Source organism: Pelophylax lessonae (genome assembly GCF_965119305.1).
Source record: "Pelophylax lessonae genome assembly, chromosome: 1".
In the NCBI taxonomy this organism is placed as follows: Eukaryota; Metazoa; Chordata; class Amphibia; order Anura; family Ranidae; genus Pelophylax; species Pelophylax lessonae.
The window spans coordinates 866,160,615-866,182,958 of record NC_138768.1 but is presented as its reverse complement, the minus strand read 5'-3'; the positions used below and the strand labels follow the sequence as shown (position 1 = coordinate 866,182,958).

Here is a 22,344-nt window from a genome sequence, read left to right as displayed (position 1 = left end):
TACTCATTTGCAATTGATCCCTTCATCAGGAGATAAGAGAGCAGACTGTTGTGCAGAGTGCCTTTGGGCATTCCTGCTTAGCCACCTCCTAGGGTTGTAGCCTATGCTGATGACATGTCTGTTTTCATCTCAGGGACAGAGGAGGCGGAGAAGGTGGTCTCAGTGATGAAGCAGTATGTTGAGGCATCGGGTTCAAAGATCAGTCAGGATAAGGGAGGTTTTCTGAATGGGAAAAGAAGGCAAAGGCTTTGAGCTTCCTGACACCTTCTCAGAGCCCTGGCAGTAAATTAAAGTTTAAAGCATCAAATTTGATCCTGGCGATTACGGCCTTGCAAATTGGGTAAGCAGGCTAAAAGATGCTGAAGCCAAGGTTGCCAGCTGGAAGGATTGGAAACTCTCTTACAGGGAAAGGATTGACCTGATTAAAACTTACCTGATCCCAGTATTTTGCTCAGCAGGTTTGATACTGATATTTTCTTTTTGCAAGAGACCCAGTTGTTTAGTTTGGCTGGTATTCATCTGGCAGAGACGGAATGGAGGCGCGGCCCCCCCTTCAGGTCTTTTGCAGCCGAGCCTTACACTGGAATTTCAGTACTTTTTTCTGGCATGGTAACCTGTCAACAGATTATTGAGGTAGAAATGGGAGATGCATGGTCCTATCCATTTCCATGGGGGGGGCATGACCTGCGGCTGATCAACATCTATGGGCCCCAGACAAAGTAGGACAGGAAATGCCTCTTCATGAAGATCAACCCTTTTCTTTTGACAGCCCAGCAAGTTGTCTTCAGTGATGATTTCAACACCGCCACTAGGGCTAAGGACAGAAAAGGTGCCAGAGCCAGGCTGGACTGTGACAGCCTTTTTTGAGTGAAATACCTAGACAGGCATGTTAACTATATAAGGTTTTTTAAAGGGGAACATTACCTTCTTGGCACCAGTGTGTCAGGCGGTGGAGTTTTCCGATCACTGTATTCTGTCTGTGACTCTAAATAGCCCCAATACACCATCTAGGGAAATGGGTCCCTGGAAGCTGAATTCAATGCTCCTAGGACGATGGGAAGGTTGGTCAATCCTTTGGGGATTATTTCCAGGCACAGGTGTTGATCATGGACTTTCGCAGCAGTTATTCAGAATAGTAGGAACTTACAAAATAAAGAATCATTTGGTTTTTTAAGGCCGTAGGAAAAAATAAACAGCTTGATAAGTATGTCACCTACCCGACTCTTAGGGGGAAGCTTGATAGGCTTGAATAATGGAGATCCAGGAATGAGGTTAAACACTTGCTCAAGTAGTGTCAATATGACAGGAATGCCTCTTTGGTTCTGGAAAGGGAAATACCACTGTTTATGCGGTCCTCCCGCTTACGTATTCCAGTGGTCTTGCCCCCATCCGGACACAGTTGGCTCCCAATAAGGGTTGTCCGGATGCCCCGGGGGCAGGACTGACATCACAAGCAAACTACAGAGTTTCTCCAATTATTGTTTCATAATGTCCTATTTTTCTTTTTCTGTACTGTCTGTACCGATTTTGTTGGATTGTCCACCAATGTTCTTGTTACTGAAAATGGATGACGCTATATCCTACTGTTCGTTTTTTCTTTTATTTGTTTTTGAAAATCTTTAATAAAAACATGGTTGACATGATCTGCTGACTAAACACAACCTAGTGTGGAGATGAAGGGATTTTGGTTTTGGGCCACTTTTCTATTAGTTTAGTAGTTTGTTTCCACTAGGAAAAGAAACCTTCCTGTCGAGGTGGTGGTGCACAACATTTTGGCGGCGGGGGGGGGGGGGGTGGAAGGGGGACGGGGTGGTGGTCTGGAAAAAAGCATGGAGAGATGTCAGGTCCCCTAGCTGCTGTCTGTCAGTCTCTGGGTTTGTGACTTTTCTTTCTGTAGCGTACCCCCTAAGGAGCCGCAGGTGAAATGGGATCCCCCACCCTGCACAGCCAGTCTCCTAGAGTCAGAAAGCAGTCCAATACTTTGTTTTGTTATTTTATTTATATTTATAGGGAATAAAACATAGATGGGGAATAAGGCCCCGTTCACACTGGGGCGATCCGACTTCCCGGGGCGACCTGTTCGCACCGCGACCTCGGAGTGGCCGGCACGGACTTCATAACATTGAAGTCAATGCAGGTCACCCCAAAGAAGCTCCGGACCCTTTTTCTAAGTCGGAGCGACTTGTGTCGCTCCTATTAAAACGGGTCCACACCTTCTCTATGCCAGGCGACCTACCAGGACCTGTCAGGTGACCAGGAGAAGTAGGAGAGAAGACCAGGTCGCCTGACAGGTCGCCCCAGTGTGAACGGGGGCTAAGGGTATTATGGGATGCCCAGCTGGGTTTAAACAACATCAGCGACAACCTCTCCTATGTACAGTATATATACACTGCTCACTTCCTCTAGAACACGTGCTTGTAGAAAAACTCAGCTGAGACACTTTAGTGACAAGATACTCAGCCAGATCAAAGCAAAAGCCCTATACATGCAGGGAACCCAGGCTCCTTGGTTGTGTAGCAAAGTCCAGCTTACATGCCTGTGGCTACTGATCCCAGCACCACCTGTTCAGGCAAAGGCAGCCTGCCTGGCTGCAGCTGCCCTTTTCACTAGTCCTTATAGCTACTTCTCCTCAGTCCTCCTCCAGTGACATCATAGACCTCCCAGACTGCTCACTCACCAGCCCACCCAGGTGACTGCTCTGGAGAACTCCTGGACATGCTGACCTGCTCCTGCTGTCCTCTCCTTGCTCCTGTGCCTTCAAGAAGTATTTCCACTGTGTGTTGTAGAGGGTCCCTGCAGCACCCGAACCCCAGGCCCAAAGTCACCCCCCCCAGATTGGGGGGCACCCTCAAGGACCACCGACAGCTTCCTCAGCACTCCTCCATCTTCCACCCGACTGCCCCTGCTGGCATGATCCATGAGTATTTATGAGGTGCCTGCCAGCTCATTTGCTGGGGATTGGCTGGGGCCCTCATCAATACCCCATGCACTCCCAGACTCCCCCTTCTACTTCTGGAAGCTTCTCCAAGGTTCCAAAGAGCAGGAGGAGTCACCAGACGTGCTGCTTGCTGAGTCATCCAGCCTCCCTGAGTCACTCAGCCCTGACTCTGATTCAATCCAGGCTTGGCTGCCAGCCAAGCCAAATTTACCTACACTAACAGCTAACTATTTACACTGACACACTTAGCTAGGGGATGCTACATTTCAAGAATTTTACGTCCCCTAGATTTTTTTTAGGATCAGATTTTTGAAAAAAAGTTGCATGCATGGGTTAAATGTTTAATCGTTTCTTAGCCTGAGGGTGTGTTTAAGTGGAGGTTAGGGTTCTGTTGTGGTGCAATAAAATAATAATAATAATAATAAAACATATTTTGGTTTATATATCTAGTTCTGTTTATGTTTTTTTTCTGGCAAAAAAAGCAATCATTCTGATTTCTATGCTGAAGTAAGCTATTTTTGTTTATATATATATATATATATATATATATATATATATATATATAAAATAATATTTATCCTGCATATATGCAAATATGTTTAGAACCCCCTAGCTTTGCTTTTAGAGTAGGTAAATTATCATGCTTGGCTAGCAATCAAGCCTGTGTGTTTTTCTGGGTCAGGGTTAAGTGACTCGGGGAGGCTGTTATGACTTACAGGCAACATCCATGATACCTCCCCCTACTTCTGGAAACTAGCAGAAGATTCCAGAAGGATGGGCGTGGAGGGGAGTATTTGCTGCCTGGAGTATTCACGAGAGCCCTGACCAATCTCCAACAGATGAGTTGGCAGGGGGCAGGACCCCTCAAATACTCAGGGTCAGCCCAGCTGGGGGCAGTGTGAGTTAGGATGTAAGATGGAGATGGAGTTTTAGGCTGTCGGAGGCCTTTGAGAGCAGCCCCCTAATCCGGGGGGGGGGGGGGTGAACTTAGGCCTGGGCTTGGGTGCGGAAGGGACCCATTCTCATGACAAACGGAGGGATCCTGACCAGGAGGCATGGGAGCAAGGAGAGGATAGCAGGAGGACACAGAGAAAAAAAGGAGAGAGAGCACAGCCGTCATAGCATAACACCATTTATTGAGATTAAAACAGAGCTGTGGATGAATACACTCACATAATAAACAAGCAAAAAATTGGGGGAGCAAACCCTGAACATGTATATCTAAAGCCGGTGCAGCTATGGACCAAGCAACATGTATATTAAAAAAGAATAGCGCAACCATGCAAAAGAAATGACTATTAAATATGGAGACAATCCATAAATAAAAATGGGGGTTTAGTCCCACCATATGGCCATATCGTGCTCAAGCCCACCACTGCGTCAAAGTACCCCATTATCAGTGGGTCCTACACTATCCACCATCAAGTAGATACAGGAGGAGTCCTTTGTAGTGCATTAGCACATCCATCCCAGCAAGGAGTGTTGTCTCCAAGGGTTGGAGAGGCTGGATTCACCCCTTTTCTATGGATAGTGTAGGACCCACTGATAATGGGGTACTTTGACGCAGTGGTGGGCTTGAGCACGATATGGCCATATGGTGGGACTAAACCCCCATTTTTATTTATGGATTGTCTCCATATTTAATAGTCATTTCTTTTGCATGGTTGCGCTATTCTTTTTTAAAATACACTCACATAGGCATATGAATATCACACAGACCAATAGATCCCCAGGACGTCAACAACTCTCTCCTGAGAGTCCCGCACTCTAGCTCACCATCCGCTTGCCCTCAACCTCCTACAGGCCGAGACTTCCAAAGGTGACGACATCCGTCACTAGGTGAGCAATGTCGGAGTGCGCCTGCGCCTGGACCAGCCGGCGCCGCACGAGCGCCAGATGACACGAATGGAGAACTAGTGGAGACCACAGGCAGACAGGCTTCAGAGAGGGAGAACCTCCTGACGTCACACCACACTTCTGGTTGCTATGACTATGAGTTTCAGAGGTGCGGCCTCCTTCTTCAGGCGTGATGTCCTGGGGATCTATTGATTTGTGTGATATTCATCTGCCTATGTGAGTGTATTCATCCACAGCTCTGTTTTAATCTCAATAAATGGTGATATGCTAGGGCGGCTGTGCGCTCTCTCCTTTTTTTCTCTGTACAGTCTATAGTTCACCACCCAGTGGAGGGTTAGGTGAGCTGCAATGCCCCACCATTTTCATCACCATGAGTGTTGTTTTAAAGGAATCACCAGCCTGGACATTCAAGTTTAGGATCAGCGCATGGACTGGTAATGTTTTTTATAGCAGGAGGACATTGCTGGGAAAATCTCCAGGGAGCAAGACAGCTAAGAGCACTGGTAAGTGTTACAGTCAGAAGACTCAAAGGCATACCTGAAAGGACTGGGTGCAAGCAGTCTGGGATGGATGCGAAATCAGTCTTGGAGGACTGTGGAGGGCTAGTGGAAGGGGCAGCTGCAGCCCGGCGGGCTGGCAGTGCCTAAAGATGTGGTTCTGGGACCTTTAGCCACAGAAATGTGTGGGAGATACCCATATTTACCAGAGGCTCCTATGGGGGTAGCGCTACATATGGATCGACCAATTATCGGCAAAGCCGATATAACGGGGGCCGATATGCCCTTTCCCCGATATATCGTAATCGGCCCCAGAGGTTACTGATATTGCTGATATTTCGGGAAAATGCATGTACCGGAGTGATGCCTGCAGCTAGAGGTATCACCCCGGTACCGGTGTCCATAGCCGACGGTCGGCTGTCTTGTAATGACAACCGATGCGGCTGAGAAGCCGCTCGGCTGTCATTACAAGGAGCTGGAGGGGACGCCCCCTGCCGCTGCCTTCCTCTGCTCGCCCGGGTCTCCCGTCCCACCGGGAGACGCGGGCAACCAGCCTGCACGGCCGCCGAAGACTCGATCAAAGCCGCATTCGGCTCTGATCGGGTCTTCATGTAAAAACCCGGAAGTGATGTCATGACATCACTTCCGGGTACTCGGCGCCAGATTCAAAAAAATGACAGCATTCAAAACAGCCAAACTTGTAAAAAGTATCTGAATATTTACATGTCTCTTTCTTCTCCCAGTGTCTGCATCCAGCGGCCCCTCTGTATGTTGTTTTTTAACAAGGAACACAAAGATCCCGTACAGACAGATCAGCTCCTTCCGGCGTGTGGACCTGCTCAGCGGCTGTGACACTCCCGCTATTGTGTAAGTGTCTGAAATTTGATAGAGACAGTTCATTTGACTGAGACTGACACCCAGACAGTTCACTATCATAAAATGGTTTTGTTGCCTCAGTGAACCCTCAATAAGTCTATATAAATGGTTAACCACTTGCTTCCCGGGCCAATTCTGACACTTCGCTCGACATGTAAAAATCTACTTTTTTTTTTGCTATAAAATTACTTAGAACCCCCAAACATTATATAGATATTTTTTTTTTCCCATGATGCTCCTGTACTCTGCAGTGTAGTTGAGCATCATGGGAATTGTAGTTCCAAAACATTCGGGGTGCCAAGGTTCGCCATCACTGACCTGACCTATAGAATAAAATGGTGGGTATTACAATTTTCATATGCCGCACGGTATTTGCGCAACAGTTTTTTAAACGCAATTTAAAAAAAAAAAAAAAACACTTTCATGAACTAAAAAAAAAAAAAAGCCCAATTTTTTTTTTTTTTGTAAAATGTAGATAATGTTATGTTGAGTAAATAGATATCCCCAACATGTCACACTTTAACCACTTAAACCCCAGCCCTATTTCGGACACTTTTTGTTCACAAGTTAAACCAGCATTTTTTCCTCGAAAACTACTTAGAACCCCCAAACATTATATATATTTTTTTAGCAAAGACTCTGGAGAATAAAATGTCGGTCATTGCAATATTTTTTGTCACGCGGTATTTGCGCAGCGGTCTTTAAAACGCCATTTTTTTGGGAAAAATTTAGAAATATCACATTTCACTGCATTTAAAAAATACTAAACAGTAAAGTTAGCCCATTTTTTTGTATATTTTTTGTATATTGTGAAAGATGATGTCACGCCGAGTAAATAGATAACCAACATGTTACGGTTTAAAATTGCGCCCCCCCCCCCGTGGGATGGCGACAAATTACGGTCAATAGAGATCTCAATCGGCGACTCTTTAAATTTATTTAACAGTTACCAGTTTAGAGTTAGAGTGTAGCTCTTTTTTTTAAATTATTGCTCACGCTCTGGCGATCGCGGCGATACCTCACATGTGTGGTTTGACAGGGATTTCATTCGCGGCTCGACTTCCGTATATGTTTTTTTTTTGTGCGCGAGCTAACGGTGACGGGGGCGGCTAAATTTATTTATTTTTTTTTTCCTATTTATTTTATTTTTTTTTTAACTTTATTACAGGTTTTTAAAAAAAAAAAAAAATCTGATCACTTTTATTGCTGTCACAAGCAATGTAAACATCCCTTGTGACACCAATATGTAGTGACAGGTACTCTTTATGGAGGGATCGAGGGTCTAGAAGACCCCAAACCCCTCCACTACACTTCCATGTATTTTTGCATACAGCCGTTTTTTAAATTTGCCGCTTTTTGCAGCACAGTAACCCGGAAGTGACGTCATGGACGCCGCCTCCGTGTTACGTCATCGGAGACCCGATCAAAGCCGTTTCCGGCATTGATCGGGACTCCATCCAGCCGGCGGACGTGCCCCATGTTCGGATCTATTGAACCCAAATCTCACAATAAAGAGGTCCTGTCATGCCAATTTCTATTACAAGGAATGTTTACATTCCTTGTAATAGGAATAAAAATTATAATTTTTTTTTTTTTTTAAACTGTGTAAAAATAAAAATAATAAATAAAATAAATAGGAAAAAAATTCTAAAATTAAAGCGCCCTGTCCTCGTTAGCTCGCGCGCAGAAGCGAACGCATACGGAAGTCCTGCCCACATATGTAAACGGTGTTCAAACCACACATGTGAGGTATCGCCGCAATCGATAGAGTGAGAGCAATATTTTTAGCCCTAGACCTTCTCTGTAAGTCTAAGCTGGTAACCTGTAGACATTTTTAAAATGTCGTCTATGGGGATTTTTAAGTACCAAAGTTTGTCGCCATTACGCGAGCGTGCGCTATTTTGAAGCATGACATGTTTGGTATCTATTTACTTGGCGTAACATTATCTTTTTACATTATGGAAAAAAATTGGGCTAACTTTCCTTTTCTTTTTATTTTTTATTTAAAAAATTGTTTTTTTTCCCAAAAAATTGAGTTTGGAAGACCGTTGTGCAAAGACGGTGTGATAAAAAATATTGCAATGATCTCCATTTTATTCTCTAGGGTCTCTGCTAAAAATAAATAAATAAATAAATATATATATATATATATATATATATATATATATATATATATATATATAATGTTTGGGGGTTCTAAGTAGTTTTCTAGCAAAAAATACTGATTTTAGCTTGTAAACATAGGCCCGGTCTTAAAGTGGTTATGGGGCGCTCATCGGCGGGCAAACTTCCCGCCGAGCGCCATATTTGTTCGTGTGTTCAGTTGAACTTACATTTGACTCGAACACAGAGCCCATCCCTAGTTCTCAACATTTTTTTGCAGGTGTAAAAGTTCCAGATAGAAACGGCCCAATCTGTAATTGCTTTGCTGCATCAAGCATTTCTAGCATAGATAGACATCAAGGATTTTCCCATCAGTGGTTTGCCATTACCAAGCAGCACTTCCAGTCTGTGGCCCACTTAGGGCACTTAGTATTTCTGAATTTATATAGCATGCTGGTTTTGTCAGCCATCAATACTGGGAAACACAGGCTAACTAACTGGCTGCAACTGGAAGGTTTTTGGGTCCGTAGGGCAGACCAGGTCAGCTATACTGCATTTAATACAGCTTGGTCATAATGGTCCTTTCCATCCAGCTGTCAGAAGTAATACTACCAGAAGTCAGGATGATGTGAAAGTCCACAGGGGTGAAAACTGACCTCAGCTTCATCCATGAGAACTCCTTATATGATAACTCTCTGTCCTTTCTTCTTTAGATTTAAAACAAACAAAAATGTAGAAATCTGTATCTCCCCGGACGCAGACTGGGCAAAGGAGTATATTGTCTGCCTAGATCAAAAAAAGGTAAGCAACATTGATTTATTACAGATAGAAAACTTAGATTACACTGATTAATACTCATTTATATAGTTCTGACATACAGTATACCGCAGTGCAGTGCAGAGAACACTGGGCCACATTAGTCTCTTCACCAGAGGAGCTTCTCCGCCAGGTGGTGTTGTTCTGCAAGGTGCTGTTGGCTCATTTTGCTTTGGTCTCAGCTGGGAGAAACATCAAGCCTGGGGCCTGTCCTACGGGTCTTTCCCCAACCAGCATGCTGCAGGCTGGGGAGGATCAAGATGGGGGCCTTGATGGTATTCACCGTCACTGGAGGTGAGGAGCAGATACTTAATGGTTTGAATTGGTTCAGATGGGACAGTTATATTTGTCAACCATATCTTCATATAGAAATATGAAGATTTAATACCACCTTACACAGTGTATTCCATGTGCTTGTCTGTGAGAGAGATACACAGACTGTCATTGGCAGACTTCCCTATTGTTTGTGTATTGGGAGGGAATGTGGATTGTGCCTGTCTCATTGTTAAATGTTAGTGACCTCACATTGTTCTGTCTGCCTAAGATAAGCTTATTATGGCATTTATATGTGTATGTGGATTGGCTGCTAAGAGGGACGGGGGATTTTCCCACAGTGTATATCTTTGTGTACACTGTATGGGAGTGTAAAACTCTGTTTTCATTGGATTGTGAATGTCAGGGCCTGTTTTCAACAAGGTCCACCTGGGCGGTAACCTTGTGGGGGAAAACTGTATAAAAGTCTGTTTCTTGTTCAATAAAGTTGAGTAATACTTCACCCTCAATCTAGTGTCCTGTCTCTCATTGGGGGAATATGCTACAAGGGATTGCTATGTCCTTCATACTCCCTTGGATAATCACTAAGCTCTTGAAAGAGCTTGTGTAAGAGCTTGTTCCATTTTCTGCTGCACTCTCTAGGGAAAGAGAGGTTCACCCACGGGAACCTGGAGCCTTGTCGTAGGTCCAGGGAGGGTAGGAGACAGCAAGACCCTAACAAAGCTGCGGCGGTTTGTGGGGTCTGAAGTGGTTACGGTGTCTGGTGGAGTGCTTGGAGCCCTCAGGAAGCACTAGGAGCATCCGTCAACGGAGGTGCCCGATCGGGGTACCGGTTGATCCGTTACAGGGGCACTTACCAACTTTCCAGGACAGAGTGGTGAATAAGCTTTGCCGTATAACTAAGGAGGAACAGAAGCTTGCTAACCTGAAGCTGAATTCAGGAAAAAGAAAACTCTGCATTGTAAGACTGGGAGCAGTAAGAGGCAGGACTCCAATCTGAAGTCTTTGCAGGATGAGAAGCAGGAATAGTTGGTCCCCTCTCTGAAGGAGAGCAGTGGTGTATTCAAAGAAAAGTTTTAGAATGAAAAAGATTCTGACTGATGAAGGAAAGCGCATGAGAGGGTGCATGCCAGAGCAACAGTGACAGCACAGATGGGGGGTAAGGAAACGGTTTCATGTGGTGACCCCAATATTACCCCTATCTCAGGATCTGTCGTATCTGAGTCAGTATCTGCCCCCCTCCCTCCCTAGCAGCCTGGGCCATCTCAGAAAGGGGGTTGATGAAAAAGGTGGACTGCTGCAGGCTATTGCAGAAATGGAATCTCCCTTGAGTGGCACTGACTCATCAGATGAAGAGAAGGATGTCATTCCATGACCTGTAAAGGGGAAAGTTGAGGAAAAGATGTGTGGTGTTAAAAGTCAAGATAGTGAAGTGCTACAGTCTCTGCTGATGGAGGACATGCTAGAGTTGTTTCAGTTAAAGAAAGTGCTGGTGAGGAAATCCCTATGGACAATCTCTCTAAGTGTGCGTAGGGTGTTTCTGTGATTGCTGCAGCAGAGGAATGAAGATAAAAAAGACAGAAATCCCGCATGGACTCTAAGACTGCAGAGCAGGAGTGCCACATGGACCTTAAGACTGCAGAGCAGGAGTGCCACATGGGCATCAAGGCTTCCGAGCAGAAGTGCCACATGGACACTAAAACTGCAGAGCAGGAGTGCCACATGGACGCTAAGACAGCTGGTGTTTTTTCTAAACAGAAGACTTTACCTGATAACAGGACTTCTGGAAAGTGTGGAACTTCTGGGGAGTATGGTGAGTGAGACTGCTGTGCTGGAGGGGAGGAGGGAGGATCAGGTGGTGGATAATTTACCAAACCTGATATCAGAGGTTCCTATGCAGCCAGGAAATGTGCCTGAATGCAGAAATCGTGTGTCATCTGTTACAGGTAGGAGCTATGTAAAAGCTTTGTTGGGACAAGGTCATGCTGCTGGTGGAAGGGAGCCAGTTGTAGGACTTTCACCTAGCGCAGCTTCTTCCATTAAATGCAGGAATGTGGTACAGCTCAGATGGGAAGAAGAAGGTATTCCACCTATCATGAGGGTGGTTGTGGATAGGATCCTATCCATGGGATTTAAAGGAAGGGGATATTTATGCTCCCATTAGTCCAGCAGGTTCCTATGAATATGATTTATAATTTGTGCATCCAGAGTCGCTGGATCTGTTTTGGGAACGGTATGAGTAGGTGTATAGGTGTCAGCCGGACTGGAAGGGGCTTGTCCCGAAGGTTATTCCACAACAGCCCTCGATAAAGAATGTGACTATCCTAACTGGGAAGGAGTCTATACCCCCTGAGGATTTATTGGTCCTGTTGAGGAGGTTTGGTGAAACGTTGTGTCCCATAAAAAAGATTTTGGATGATGGAGGAATATGGATGGGTGGGTGGTTGGTGTCAATGATGTTGAGAGTGTGTGAGAATGCGGTCAAGGATTTTCCCTCTTCTGTCTTTATTGGTAGAGATAGGATTATCATCTTCTACCCTGGCCAACCTAAGTTGTGCCATAAATGTGGAGCCAAGGAACATTTCTCCTCTTCCTGTCCGGAGCAGAAGTGCTCTTTGTGCCATAAACTGGGGCATCTGGTAAGAGACTATAAGATCATTAAATGTAATTTATGTGATAAGATTGGTCACCCTTATAGCACAAAAAGCCGGAGTTAGTGGAGGAATTCTTCTATCTGGATAGGGAAAAGTCTGGGTTATCTGAAGTCATACCAGCTCATCCTAGTGTCTCTGTCCCATCAGAATCTGTGTCTGTGAGGCCGGCTGTGGTGTCAGTGTTCCCTCAGTCTGTGGTTCCCCAGTCAGTATCAGAAAGTGTGGTTGTCAAGTCTGAGTCTGCACCTGTTGTTTATCCTATAGTAGTGAAGGCAGTGGAGGGTGCTGGACCAGCGTGTATGGTTGCACTGACCCCTCTTCCTCAGAAGTGCGGCTGGAGGTCAGCAGACACAGAGGAGTGGAGTGGGTGATGGATTGGTGATGGTTGGGGGGAGGTGGGAAGGGGGTGAGAGTAGCTGGTGTAGAGTGTAGGGTGAATGATGTGGAAGGTGGGGTGAATGATGGGGGGGGGGGGGTTTGGCTGACGATGTCATGGGGGGTGCAGTGAAGGGGGATCTGCCATCGGTATTGAATGTCAAGTGAGGATATGGAATGGTTGAAAGCTAAAAGGAAAATGGGTAAGAGGCGGAGGAAGAAGGATGTCAATATTCCAGAATCGGTGAGGGTGGGAGTGTCAAATACGTTTGAGATGTTTTCTGCGGTGGAGGGTTCTTCTGGTGAGGAGTCTGTGACTTCTATGGAGGAGGAATCACAGAGATTATTAAAACGTGTTGTAACAAGACCCTTGCTCGCTCACTTCCACTCTCCCGACACTCCTCTGCTACTAGTCAGCTTGCAGATCCCAACGTCTGATGGTTCGTTCATCCAAGGCTCCTGGATCCGAACTACAGCTATGTGCCGTTCGGAATCCATTAGAACAAACACCAGGCAGGCTGTATGTAAGTTCAAACAGGAAGACCATTATTGGAAGTACACAACACACTTTTATACAGAATTTGGAACATCCCGCCCCCAACAACCGTTTTCCTATTGGTCAATTGTAAAGTACATGTAGTCGTCCTTCAGGTCCTCCTTAGCTATGCAAATGAGGACTTGAAAATTAGTCAGCAGGGATTGCTACGATAGCTTGATTAGAAGGACTGTTATGTGTAATGAGACAGAAGCCCCAGGGGGCAATCAATGTACACAATAGCCAGATACAGAACAATGGAAGGTCATTAACACTTAACAATGAGAAAGGGCAATCCACATTCCCTCCCAATACACAACAAAAAGGAAAACCTGTCTGACATTGAAAGATATGTAAGATACACAGCATTTAGGAAGAACAGATTTCATGGCAAATGGGAATAAATCTTTATATTTATTCCTATATGGAGATATGGCTTGCAAATATGACCGTCCCATCTGAAGCAATTCAAACCATTAATCATCTGTCTTTAACTTCCAGTGATGGAGAGTACTGTCACATGTGTACGGTCTCCGTGTAAGCAGGGGGGTAAAGGGCTAAAAAAGCGTGCACCTAAAGCATCCTGATGGCAGTTAAATCTCAAGATGTTTCTTAGCCTGGATTGTGTTTAAGTTGAGGTTAGGGGTTTGTAGTCTTTTTTTTATTAGGTTTTTTTTTTTTGTAATTAAATTATGTTTCTTTCTATGTTATCTGGGGAAAAAGCTGTTTTCTTTATCTGCATGCTTGTTTTTGTTTAGTTGTATATTTTCATTTTGCTTATTTTATTTATGTTTAAATATGTTTTTATTAATAAGCTGTATATTTGTACATTTTTTTTAATAAACAAAATTTACACTCTAATGTCCCCCCACAGTCACACACTATTATTATACATTTATATAGCTCTGACATATACCGCAGTGCTGTACAGAGATCACTAAGCCAGTCACATCAGTCTCTGTACCAGAGGAGCTTACACTCTAATGTCCCCCCACAGTCACATCAGTCTCTGAACCAGAGGAGCTTACACTCTAATGTCCCCCCACAGTCACACACTATTATTATACATTTATATAGCTCTGACATATACCGCAGTGCTGTACAGAGATCACTAAGCCAGTCACATCAGTCTCTGTACCAGAGGAGCTTACACTCTAATGTCCCCCCACAGTCACATCAGTCTCTGAACCAGAGGAGCTTACACTCTAATGTCCCCCCACAGTCACACACTATTATTATTATACATTTATATAGCTCTGACATATACCGCAGTGCTGTACAGGGAACACTGAGCCAGTTACATCAGTCTCTGTACCAGAGGAGCTTACACTCTAATATCCCCCACAGTCACACACTATTATTATTATTATACATTTATATAGCTCTGACATATACCGCAGTGCTGTACAGAGAACAATGAGCAATTTACATCAGTCTCCGCACCAGAGGACATTACACTCTAATCTCTCCCTAGAATTACATACTATTATTTTACATTTATGCAGATTTATGTTGTCACTTTAACCACTTTATATTATCAAAAGTATTGGGGCGCCTGCCTTTACACTTACATAAACTGAGTTGGCTCACCCTTTGCAGCTATAACAGCTTCAACTCTTCTGGGAAGGCTGTCCACAAGGTTTAGGAGTGTGTCTATGGGAATGTTTGATCATTTTTCCAGGAGCGAATTTGTGAGGTTAGGCACTGATTTTGGACGAGAAGGCCTGGCTCACAGTCTCCACTTTAATTCATCCCAAAGGTGTTTTATCGGGTTGAAGTCAAGACTCTGTGCAGGCCAGTCAAGTTCCTCCACCCCAAACTCGCTCATCCATGTCTTTATGGACCTTGGTTGTGCACTGGTCCAAATCATTTGGTTGAGGGGGGATTATGGTGTGGGGTTGTTTTTTTTAGGGGTTGGGTTTGACCCCTTAGTTCCAGTGAAGGGAACTCTTAAGGCGTTGGCAAGACATTTTGATCAATTTCATGCTCCGAACTTTGTGGGAACAGTTTGGGGATGGCCCCTTTCTGTTCCAACATGAGTGCACACCACTGCACAAAGCAAGGTCCATAAAGACACGGATGAGCGAGTTTGGGGTGGAGGAACTTGACTGGCCTGCACAGAGTCCTGACCTCAACCTGTTAGAACACCTTAGGGATGAATTAGAAAACAGACTACGAGCCAGGCTTCTCATCCACATCAGTGCCTTACCTCACAAATGCGCTTCTGAAAAAATGGTCAAACATTCCCATAGACACACTTCTAAACCTTGTGGACAGCCTTCCCAGAAGAGTTGAAGCTGTTATAGCTGCAAAGGGTGGGCCAACTCAATATTGAACCCTACGGACTAAGATTGGGGTGCCATTAAAGTTCATGTGTGTGTAAAGGCAGGTGTCCCAATACTTTTGGTAATATAGTGTATCTGTAATACTCTTTAATTATTAGGCCATATTTCAGTTTTCTGTGATCGCTGGACTGACAATTACTCTGTAAAATGTTGGAAAGAAAACAGCACCTGTCACAAGGTTCAATTCCAAAACCCAAACTCTGCCTGGGTAATCCACCATTCAATGTAGACGCTCACTTTTCAGATATGCCATGTCCTTCACACGAATAACATTTGCATCTAAAAAAATCAACATTATTTTGTCTTTTTTTTTTCTAGAGAAAATGTTGAAGCTGCAGAAGCAGACCGGGATAAGATTCCATTGCTGTGTCCACGTACTGCCACTTCCTGCGTACTGCCACTTCCTGCGTACTGCCACTTCCTGCGCACTGCCACTTCCTGCATACTGCCACTTCCTGCGTACTGCCACTTCCTGCATACTGCCACTTCCTGCGTACTGCCACTTCCTGCGTCGCTACAGCTGAAATGATACAAATAATTATATGATCTGTCATGCTGCTTCTCTGCTATTACAGGGTGTGAAATTCCTGTTTTAGGAAGTTTGCTTCTTTTAACCACTTAAGGACCGCCCGCCCGCCGCAGATTTACTGTGGCAGGCTGACCCTCCTGTGCGAACCGACGTAGCTATACGTCGGTCGCGCGCCTGCAGCTAGGGGGCGAGCGTGTGCCGCCGGCGGTGCGCTCCCACCCCCACTTGGCAGTAGAGACTCCAACACACGGGGATGGCGGCTCCGATTGCCACCTGACACCCGTGATCGTTCCCCGCTAAGAGAGAAGGACGGTCAGCTGTTGTTAACACAGCTGACCGTTCTTTTCTCTGGAATGATCACAGAGCGCCTGTGATCCTTCTATGTAGGATCACATGTCTCTATGGTCATTCCATAAGCTCCGCCCCAATACAGTTAGAAACACTCCCCCTAGGCTCCTATTTAACCCCTTGATCACCCACTGTGTTAACCCCTTCCCTGCCAGTGTCATTATTACAGTAACAGTGCATATTTTTAGCACTGATTACTGTAGTAATGTCACTGGTACCCCCAAAAGTGTCAAAAATGTCAGTTAGGGGTCCGATCTGTCCGCCACAATGTCGCAGTCCCGCTAAAAATTACTGATCGCCGGCATTACTAGTAAAAAATAAATAAAAATGACATAAATCTTTCCCCTAGTTTGTAGACGCGATAACTTTTGCGCAAACCAATAAAAAAATACGCTTATTGGGTTTTTGTTTTACCAAAAATATGTAGCAGAATACAAATTGGCCTAAAATGATGAAAAAAAAATAGATTTTTACATTTTTTTTGGGGAATGTTATATAGCAGAATGTGAAAAATATATATATATTTTTTTTTTCAGAATTGTCACTATTTCTTTTTTATAGCGCAAAAAATAAAACCCCGCAGAGGTGATCAAATACCACCAAAAGAAATCTCTATTTGTGGGAAAAAAGGACATCAATTGTATTTGGGTACAGCGTCGCACGACCGCGCAATTGTCCGTTAAAGAAGCACAGTGCTGAATCACACAAATGGCCTGGTCATTAAGGGGGAAAATCCTTTCAGTCCAGAAGTGGTTAAATAGTTTGCTTTTGTCTCATACAGTTCAATACATTTATAAAGTGTACCTGTCTGTAGTACAGACGCAGCATCTAAGTTGTGAGCCTGGATTGTATGTTTGAGATTGCTGTTCATAGGTTCACTATGGACAATGTTGTCATTCAGTAGGATGAATATCATTAGGACTGGTCATGGCTGCTTCCTGTACATCAAGCATACTTTAAGGCCTTGCATTAAACGTTTCTATTAAGTTCTCATTATGCATTCTACATACTGTGGTGTTGGGGTGATTATGCTTATATAGTAGGTGCTTTTCCAATGAGTTGCGCCAGTCCAAACAGTATTTCATGGCGTGACAGCTCACTTTTATTAAAAAGAACAAAACAGTTCACAAAGAAAGTCAGGTGTGCATGCAGGGATTCCTATAATCAACATGAAAGTCAACTGAAAGTTCCAAGCCTCCTTGTCAGCAGCATTACCACTGAGCTATCTCTGAGTTGCCCAGCTCTTCTGGTTCACTTAGCTCACTTAGGCTTTAGTCGGCGCATCCTGCTGTACGGCCCACTCCTGGCCTCTGTATAGGGGTTCTAGTCCTGACACCCTAATAGACCTTCTGTCTCTTGACTCCTGACTGAGGTACCTCTGACCCCTGGTTGAGACCCCCTGTCTCTTGACCTCTGGCTGGGGCACCTCTGACCCCTGGTTAAGACTCCCTGTCTCTTGACTCCTGGCTGGGGCACCTCTGAACCCTGGTTGAGACCCCCTGTCTCTTGATTCCTGGATGAGCACCTCTGACCCCTGGTTAAGACCCCCTGTCTCTTGACTCCTGGCTGGGGCACCTCTGAACCCTGGTTGAGAACCCCTGTCTCTTGACCCTTGGCTGGGGCACTTCTGACCCCTGGTTAAGACCCCCTGTCTCTTGATTCCTGGATGAGCACCTCTGACCCCTGGTTAAGACCTCCTGTCTCTTGACTCCTGGCTGGGGCACCTCTGACCCCTGGTTGAGACCTCCTGTGTCTTTATTTCTGACTGGGATACCATTTATTCCAGGGTGAGACCCCCTGTCTCTTGACCCCTGAGCTGGGGAACCTCTGACCCCTGGTTAAGACCTCCTATCTCTTGACTCCTTGCTGGGGCACCTCTGAACCCTAGTTTAGACCTCCTATCTTTTGACCCCCGGCTGGGGCACCTCTGAACCCTAGTTTAGACCTCCTATCTTTTGACCCCCGGCTGGGGCACCTCTGACCCCTGGTTAGGACCCCCTGTCTCTCGACTCCTGGATGAGCACCTCTGACCCCTGGTTAAGACCCCCTGTCTCTTGACTCCTGGATGAGCACCTCTGGCCCCTGGTTAAGACCTCCTGTCTCTTGACTCCTGGCTGGGGCACCTCTGACCCCTGGTTGAGACCTCCTGTGTCTTGACTTCTGGCTGGGATACCTTTTATTCCAGGTGGAGACCTCCTGTCTCCAGACTGGGAGCCCTGAGCTATTCTCAGGCTTGAGTCTCCAAACAAGACCTTTAAGATGAAATAGTGAGTCCAAATTGATGAAAGAAAAGGTGCATTTATTTACTGCAGTGGAGAGATAGAATATCCAGAGGCTCAGTTCATGTGAACTGAGAGAAAGAGGAAGTATCTTCTGGCTAACAAGCATTAAACTAACTAATTTATAGTCATGATGAATATGCATAACACATAGGCGTGTTCTAGGCTGTAATCTAGGTGTGATTGTATAATCAGTCCAATAAGTGTCCATATCTTCTTCCTAATGGCAAGCACATGTTAACATCATGTGACTGACACAAAAAGGGAACTAATGACAGCTGTTGGTTCCAACTGGTTCTGACCACAAATGTCTATTCTTTGATCAAACAGGAAGGTAGGTGGTTGGTTTTCATCAGGCGGTAAGTGTCGTCAAAGGCTCAGACTTTTGCTTCCTACAAATAACAGAAAGGTGCATATTAGTGTGACGGTGGCGGGTATCAGACCCCTGGCCTTCTCATCCACCTCATGACCAAAGACCAGGCTATTCCACAACCTGCCGTCACTTGCGTAACAATACCACTCTCAGCTGCACCCAGCACACAGATTGTCCAACTTGCGGGACCACAATCTGAATGCCAGCAGATTGAGGGCGATTGTCACATGGGTTAAACGATTAACCCTTTCTCTGCCACCACCTCTACGTTTATAATGAGCCCAGAGGACGCTCGTAATTTTAGAAATATCAATTATGACCTTAGAATAATCATTCGTAACACGCCCTGTCACATGCAGACAGGAATGTCCGAAGGATTTATCCTAACAGTAGCGCTCTTTCAGGAGACAGGTTCTTTTGGGTCAGTTTGCATTTAAGAGCTTAGAGACAAAGTTAAAGAGGAAGTAAACCCTCCTCTGACACTTTTACCTATAGATAAGCCTATAATAAGGCATACCTATAGGTCTTGTAAATATCTCCTAAACATGTACCGTTTAGGAGATATTTACCTTACATGCAGCCAGTGACGTCACTGGCGCATGCGCTCTGAAGGAACGGCCGTTGGTGCCATTTCTTCAGAGATCCGTGCCGTGACTGTCGGCTCCTGCGTGCGCGGGAGTGACGTCACCGCGGCTCCAACCAATCAGATGGCCGGATGCCGCGATCCCGGAAGACGGGCGACTGGACATGTCGCCCGTCATAGAGGTGAGCAGACGGCACGACGGGGGCTCGTTCTAAGGTAAGTATTTCATAATGGGCTAGTATGCGATGCATACTAGCTCATTATGTGTTTATCTTTCAGCTTGTAAAAAAAAAAAAAAAAATTACGGAGTATACAACCTCTTTAACACTTTTCAAAATAAGGTTTAATTATAAGAAAGGTTAAAATTGGTGCGAATAAAAATATTTACAGAAAAATGGGTTACAAAGAAATAGAGACACAATTCAGCAATTTAGAAATATGAAAATAAAGAATGAAAATACTTGCATTAAAATGGTCCTGGTATTACCTTAGTTTTAGAGCTGAATAGGTATGATCGGTTCCCCTTGAGCGATGTTATGGCCTGGATGGTAGGATGAGAACTGACTTCTCTATCAGTTCCTGTCCTTTTTCTCTGACCCCCCAGGGGGTGTCACCAGAAGTACTTGGCCAATAATCTCTGAGTCTATGGGCGGTTTCCCTGGAGCTCACACATGCTAAGGCACATCCCGTTTAGACAGAGTATTAAAATAACTCATATCTGGAAATATGTAACAGTTCCATGCTTGAAACTGACATTGGATTGTACGATATTTAATCTATTTTCTACAGACACTAAACCCGGGTTATTTCGGAATAACCTCTGACCTGTAAGGCATCTGATCGCTAGCTTGTCTTTCCTAGGCATGAAGGTGTTCATGTTTGAGCTTAATTTGATCGGTATTTTATAAGGCATCCAAATATCTACTTTCTAGAGACATATCTTGCTTGTGTATGAAATTATGAAATTTGGGGTTAGCTGTGTCCTAGACCTAGGACCTATATGCTGTGTTCAGATTACCAATTAACTCTAAGGACGAGGAGAGGGAATGGCTGGCGGTCAGTCTGCTTGTGTATATTAAAGGTGTGAAAAGTGTCAGTTGTGCAGGAACCTGGCATTCAGGGGGTCATTAACACTGCCAAAAGCCTGGGGGGATGAGGCTGGTAAGAATGACCCATTTGGTTTGTAACACTGTCAACTAAGCTCGACATACAAGATGGATGCTTGCGACAGCGTTTGAACGAGATGGCGGCCTGACAAACTAGGGTGCCAACGCACGATACCATTACAATTAGCTCTTAAAAAAGGAATGACAAAATAAAAGCAGAAGTAACAGTATATATGTGTATATAGACAGCACATTTATCAGACCCCATATATATTTACTTACAACCCTGCACACCTGCTTACTCACACAGGCTGCAGGCACCCGGTAAAATCAGGACACAGGACTGAAGGTCTCGTACCAGCAAAGACACTTTGAAACCTTCAAGCTCCTGGCCCCAATCCAGGTTTAGAGATTTCAGAAAAAGACGAAAACACAGATTTCTCTGCTCAGAAGTGATAGTCTGGAACCTGGTATTAAGCCTTAATGTGAATCCTGTGTAAGTTCCTCCTACATTTTCACAGTTGCAGGGCATAGCATTGTCACAATACCCTATAGTATTTGTAGAAGAGGGACAAAGAGATTTACTTGCCCCAATGTGTTGGATGACCAATATAAAGAAACCACTTTTTGGGATGTTTAAATATTTGAGTGGCACGCATAGGTATTTATAGCCCCTTCCTTGGCGCCCATCAAAACCATTATGTTAATCATTCCGCATCAATCAAATCATCATCATCCTCCTACCCCTCTTTTTACTTTGCATTGAGGTTCTAGCCTCCCACATGCACAACTCCTTAGACATTACTGACACACAACTAAGTGTTGTCACTTAGTTGATGATATTTTATCAGCCCTAACAAATCCCCTATTATCTATCCCCAACCTACACAAAGAACCCTTAATGTTCTACTATGAGGTTAAAAATTAAAAGAGGAACTTCACTCATTTTCTTAGAACTTCAAAGTTGGCAGTTGCAAATACTGTAGTTGCTGACTTTTACCAAACATACTTACCAGTTCAAGAAATCTGTTGCCATAGTTACCTACCAGCTTACCCATGGCACTTAACGTCTTTGTTAACTTTGTCCTCTTGGAAATGCTGGGTCACACCACTTCATCCCAACTCCCTACTGTGGTCTACCACTCCAAGCCTGAAAGACCTTCATCTTCTGTCTCCCATGGTCTATACTGGAGAGATATGATCGTTCTTCAAATCCAAATTCCACATATCCTCTACAACATCCCCAATTACCTCTTTCCTGCACATGCCAACATTACCTGCTAGTCTAAGCTGTTGTTCATTGAATAGAATACCTTATAGAAAGATTTAAAAACTCCTTTAGATATCTACACAATCTGTTTTCTGTGCAACTTTCACTGACATTTAGATCCTGCAAGGACCTTGGGTTCCCTGGATGAGCTATTAGCGTTATGATGCTTAGTGCAGGCTACAACACCACCTCATGTGAGTGTATTTTTTATGTTTATGATCAATATGTTCAATAAAAAGCTTTGCACAATGAATATCTGTTACCTTGTCTCCTTAATGATGCTTTGGAGTTTTATATGAAAACCACCTAAGTGAGGATCGGTCTCTGGAGGAGGAGAATTTGTGGATCCAGGCTGTTTTTGACCAACTTATTGAATTAGGTGGTCAACATTATAAGGTGAGGAGATTACCACAGGGGCACCTTTGGGAGAGGATCACCTAACTAATTTGTGAACTCTTTTCTCATCCTCTGACACGGCTGATTCATTTTACTGCAAAGACAGGTTCACATCTTGTTTTTGGACACTGGACTTTCTTTTCTTTGGCAATTGCAACTCTTGATATTTGACCTCCTGGCCACAGGCATCC

General features: G+C 44.6%; 1 protein-coding gene and 1 long non-coding RNA gene across 2 annotated transcripts in view; one reads left to right on the top strand and one right to left on the bottom strand.

Annotated features, from left to right (window-relative positions):
• LOC309550265 (eotaxin-like) overlaps positions 1-22,344 on the top strand; it is a gene marked incomplete at its 3' end in the record, with an annotated part of 902,909 nt that overhangs the window by 7,916 nt on the left and 872,649 nt on the right. The window contains exon 2 of the mRNA XM_082250673.1: positions 6,036-6,159. Within this exon, the coding sequence (XP_082106799.1) occupies positions 6,036-6,159 (124 nt within the window). The remainder of the gene's footprint in view (positions 1-6,035; positions 6,160-22,344) is intronic.
• LOC309544929 lies at positions 17,495-18,379 on the bottom strand. The gene is made up of 3 exons (XR_014224864.1): positions 18,191-18,379; positions 17,672-17,890; positions 17,495-17,622 (listed from the first exon to the last, which is right to left on the bottom strand). It is a non-coding gene; the product is annotated as an uncharacterized lncRNA (long non-coding RNA).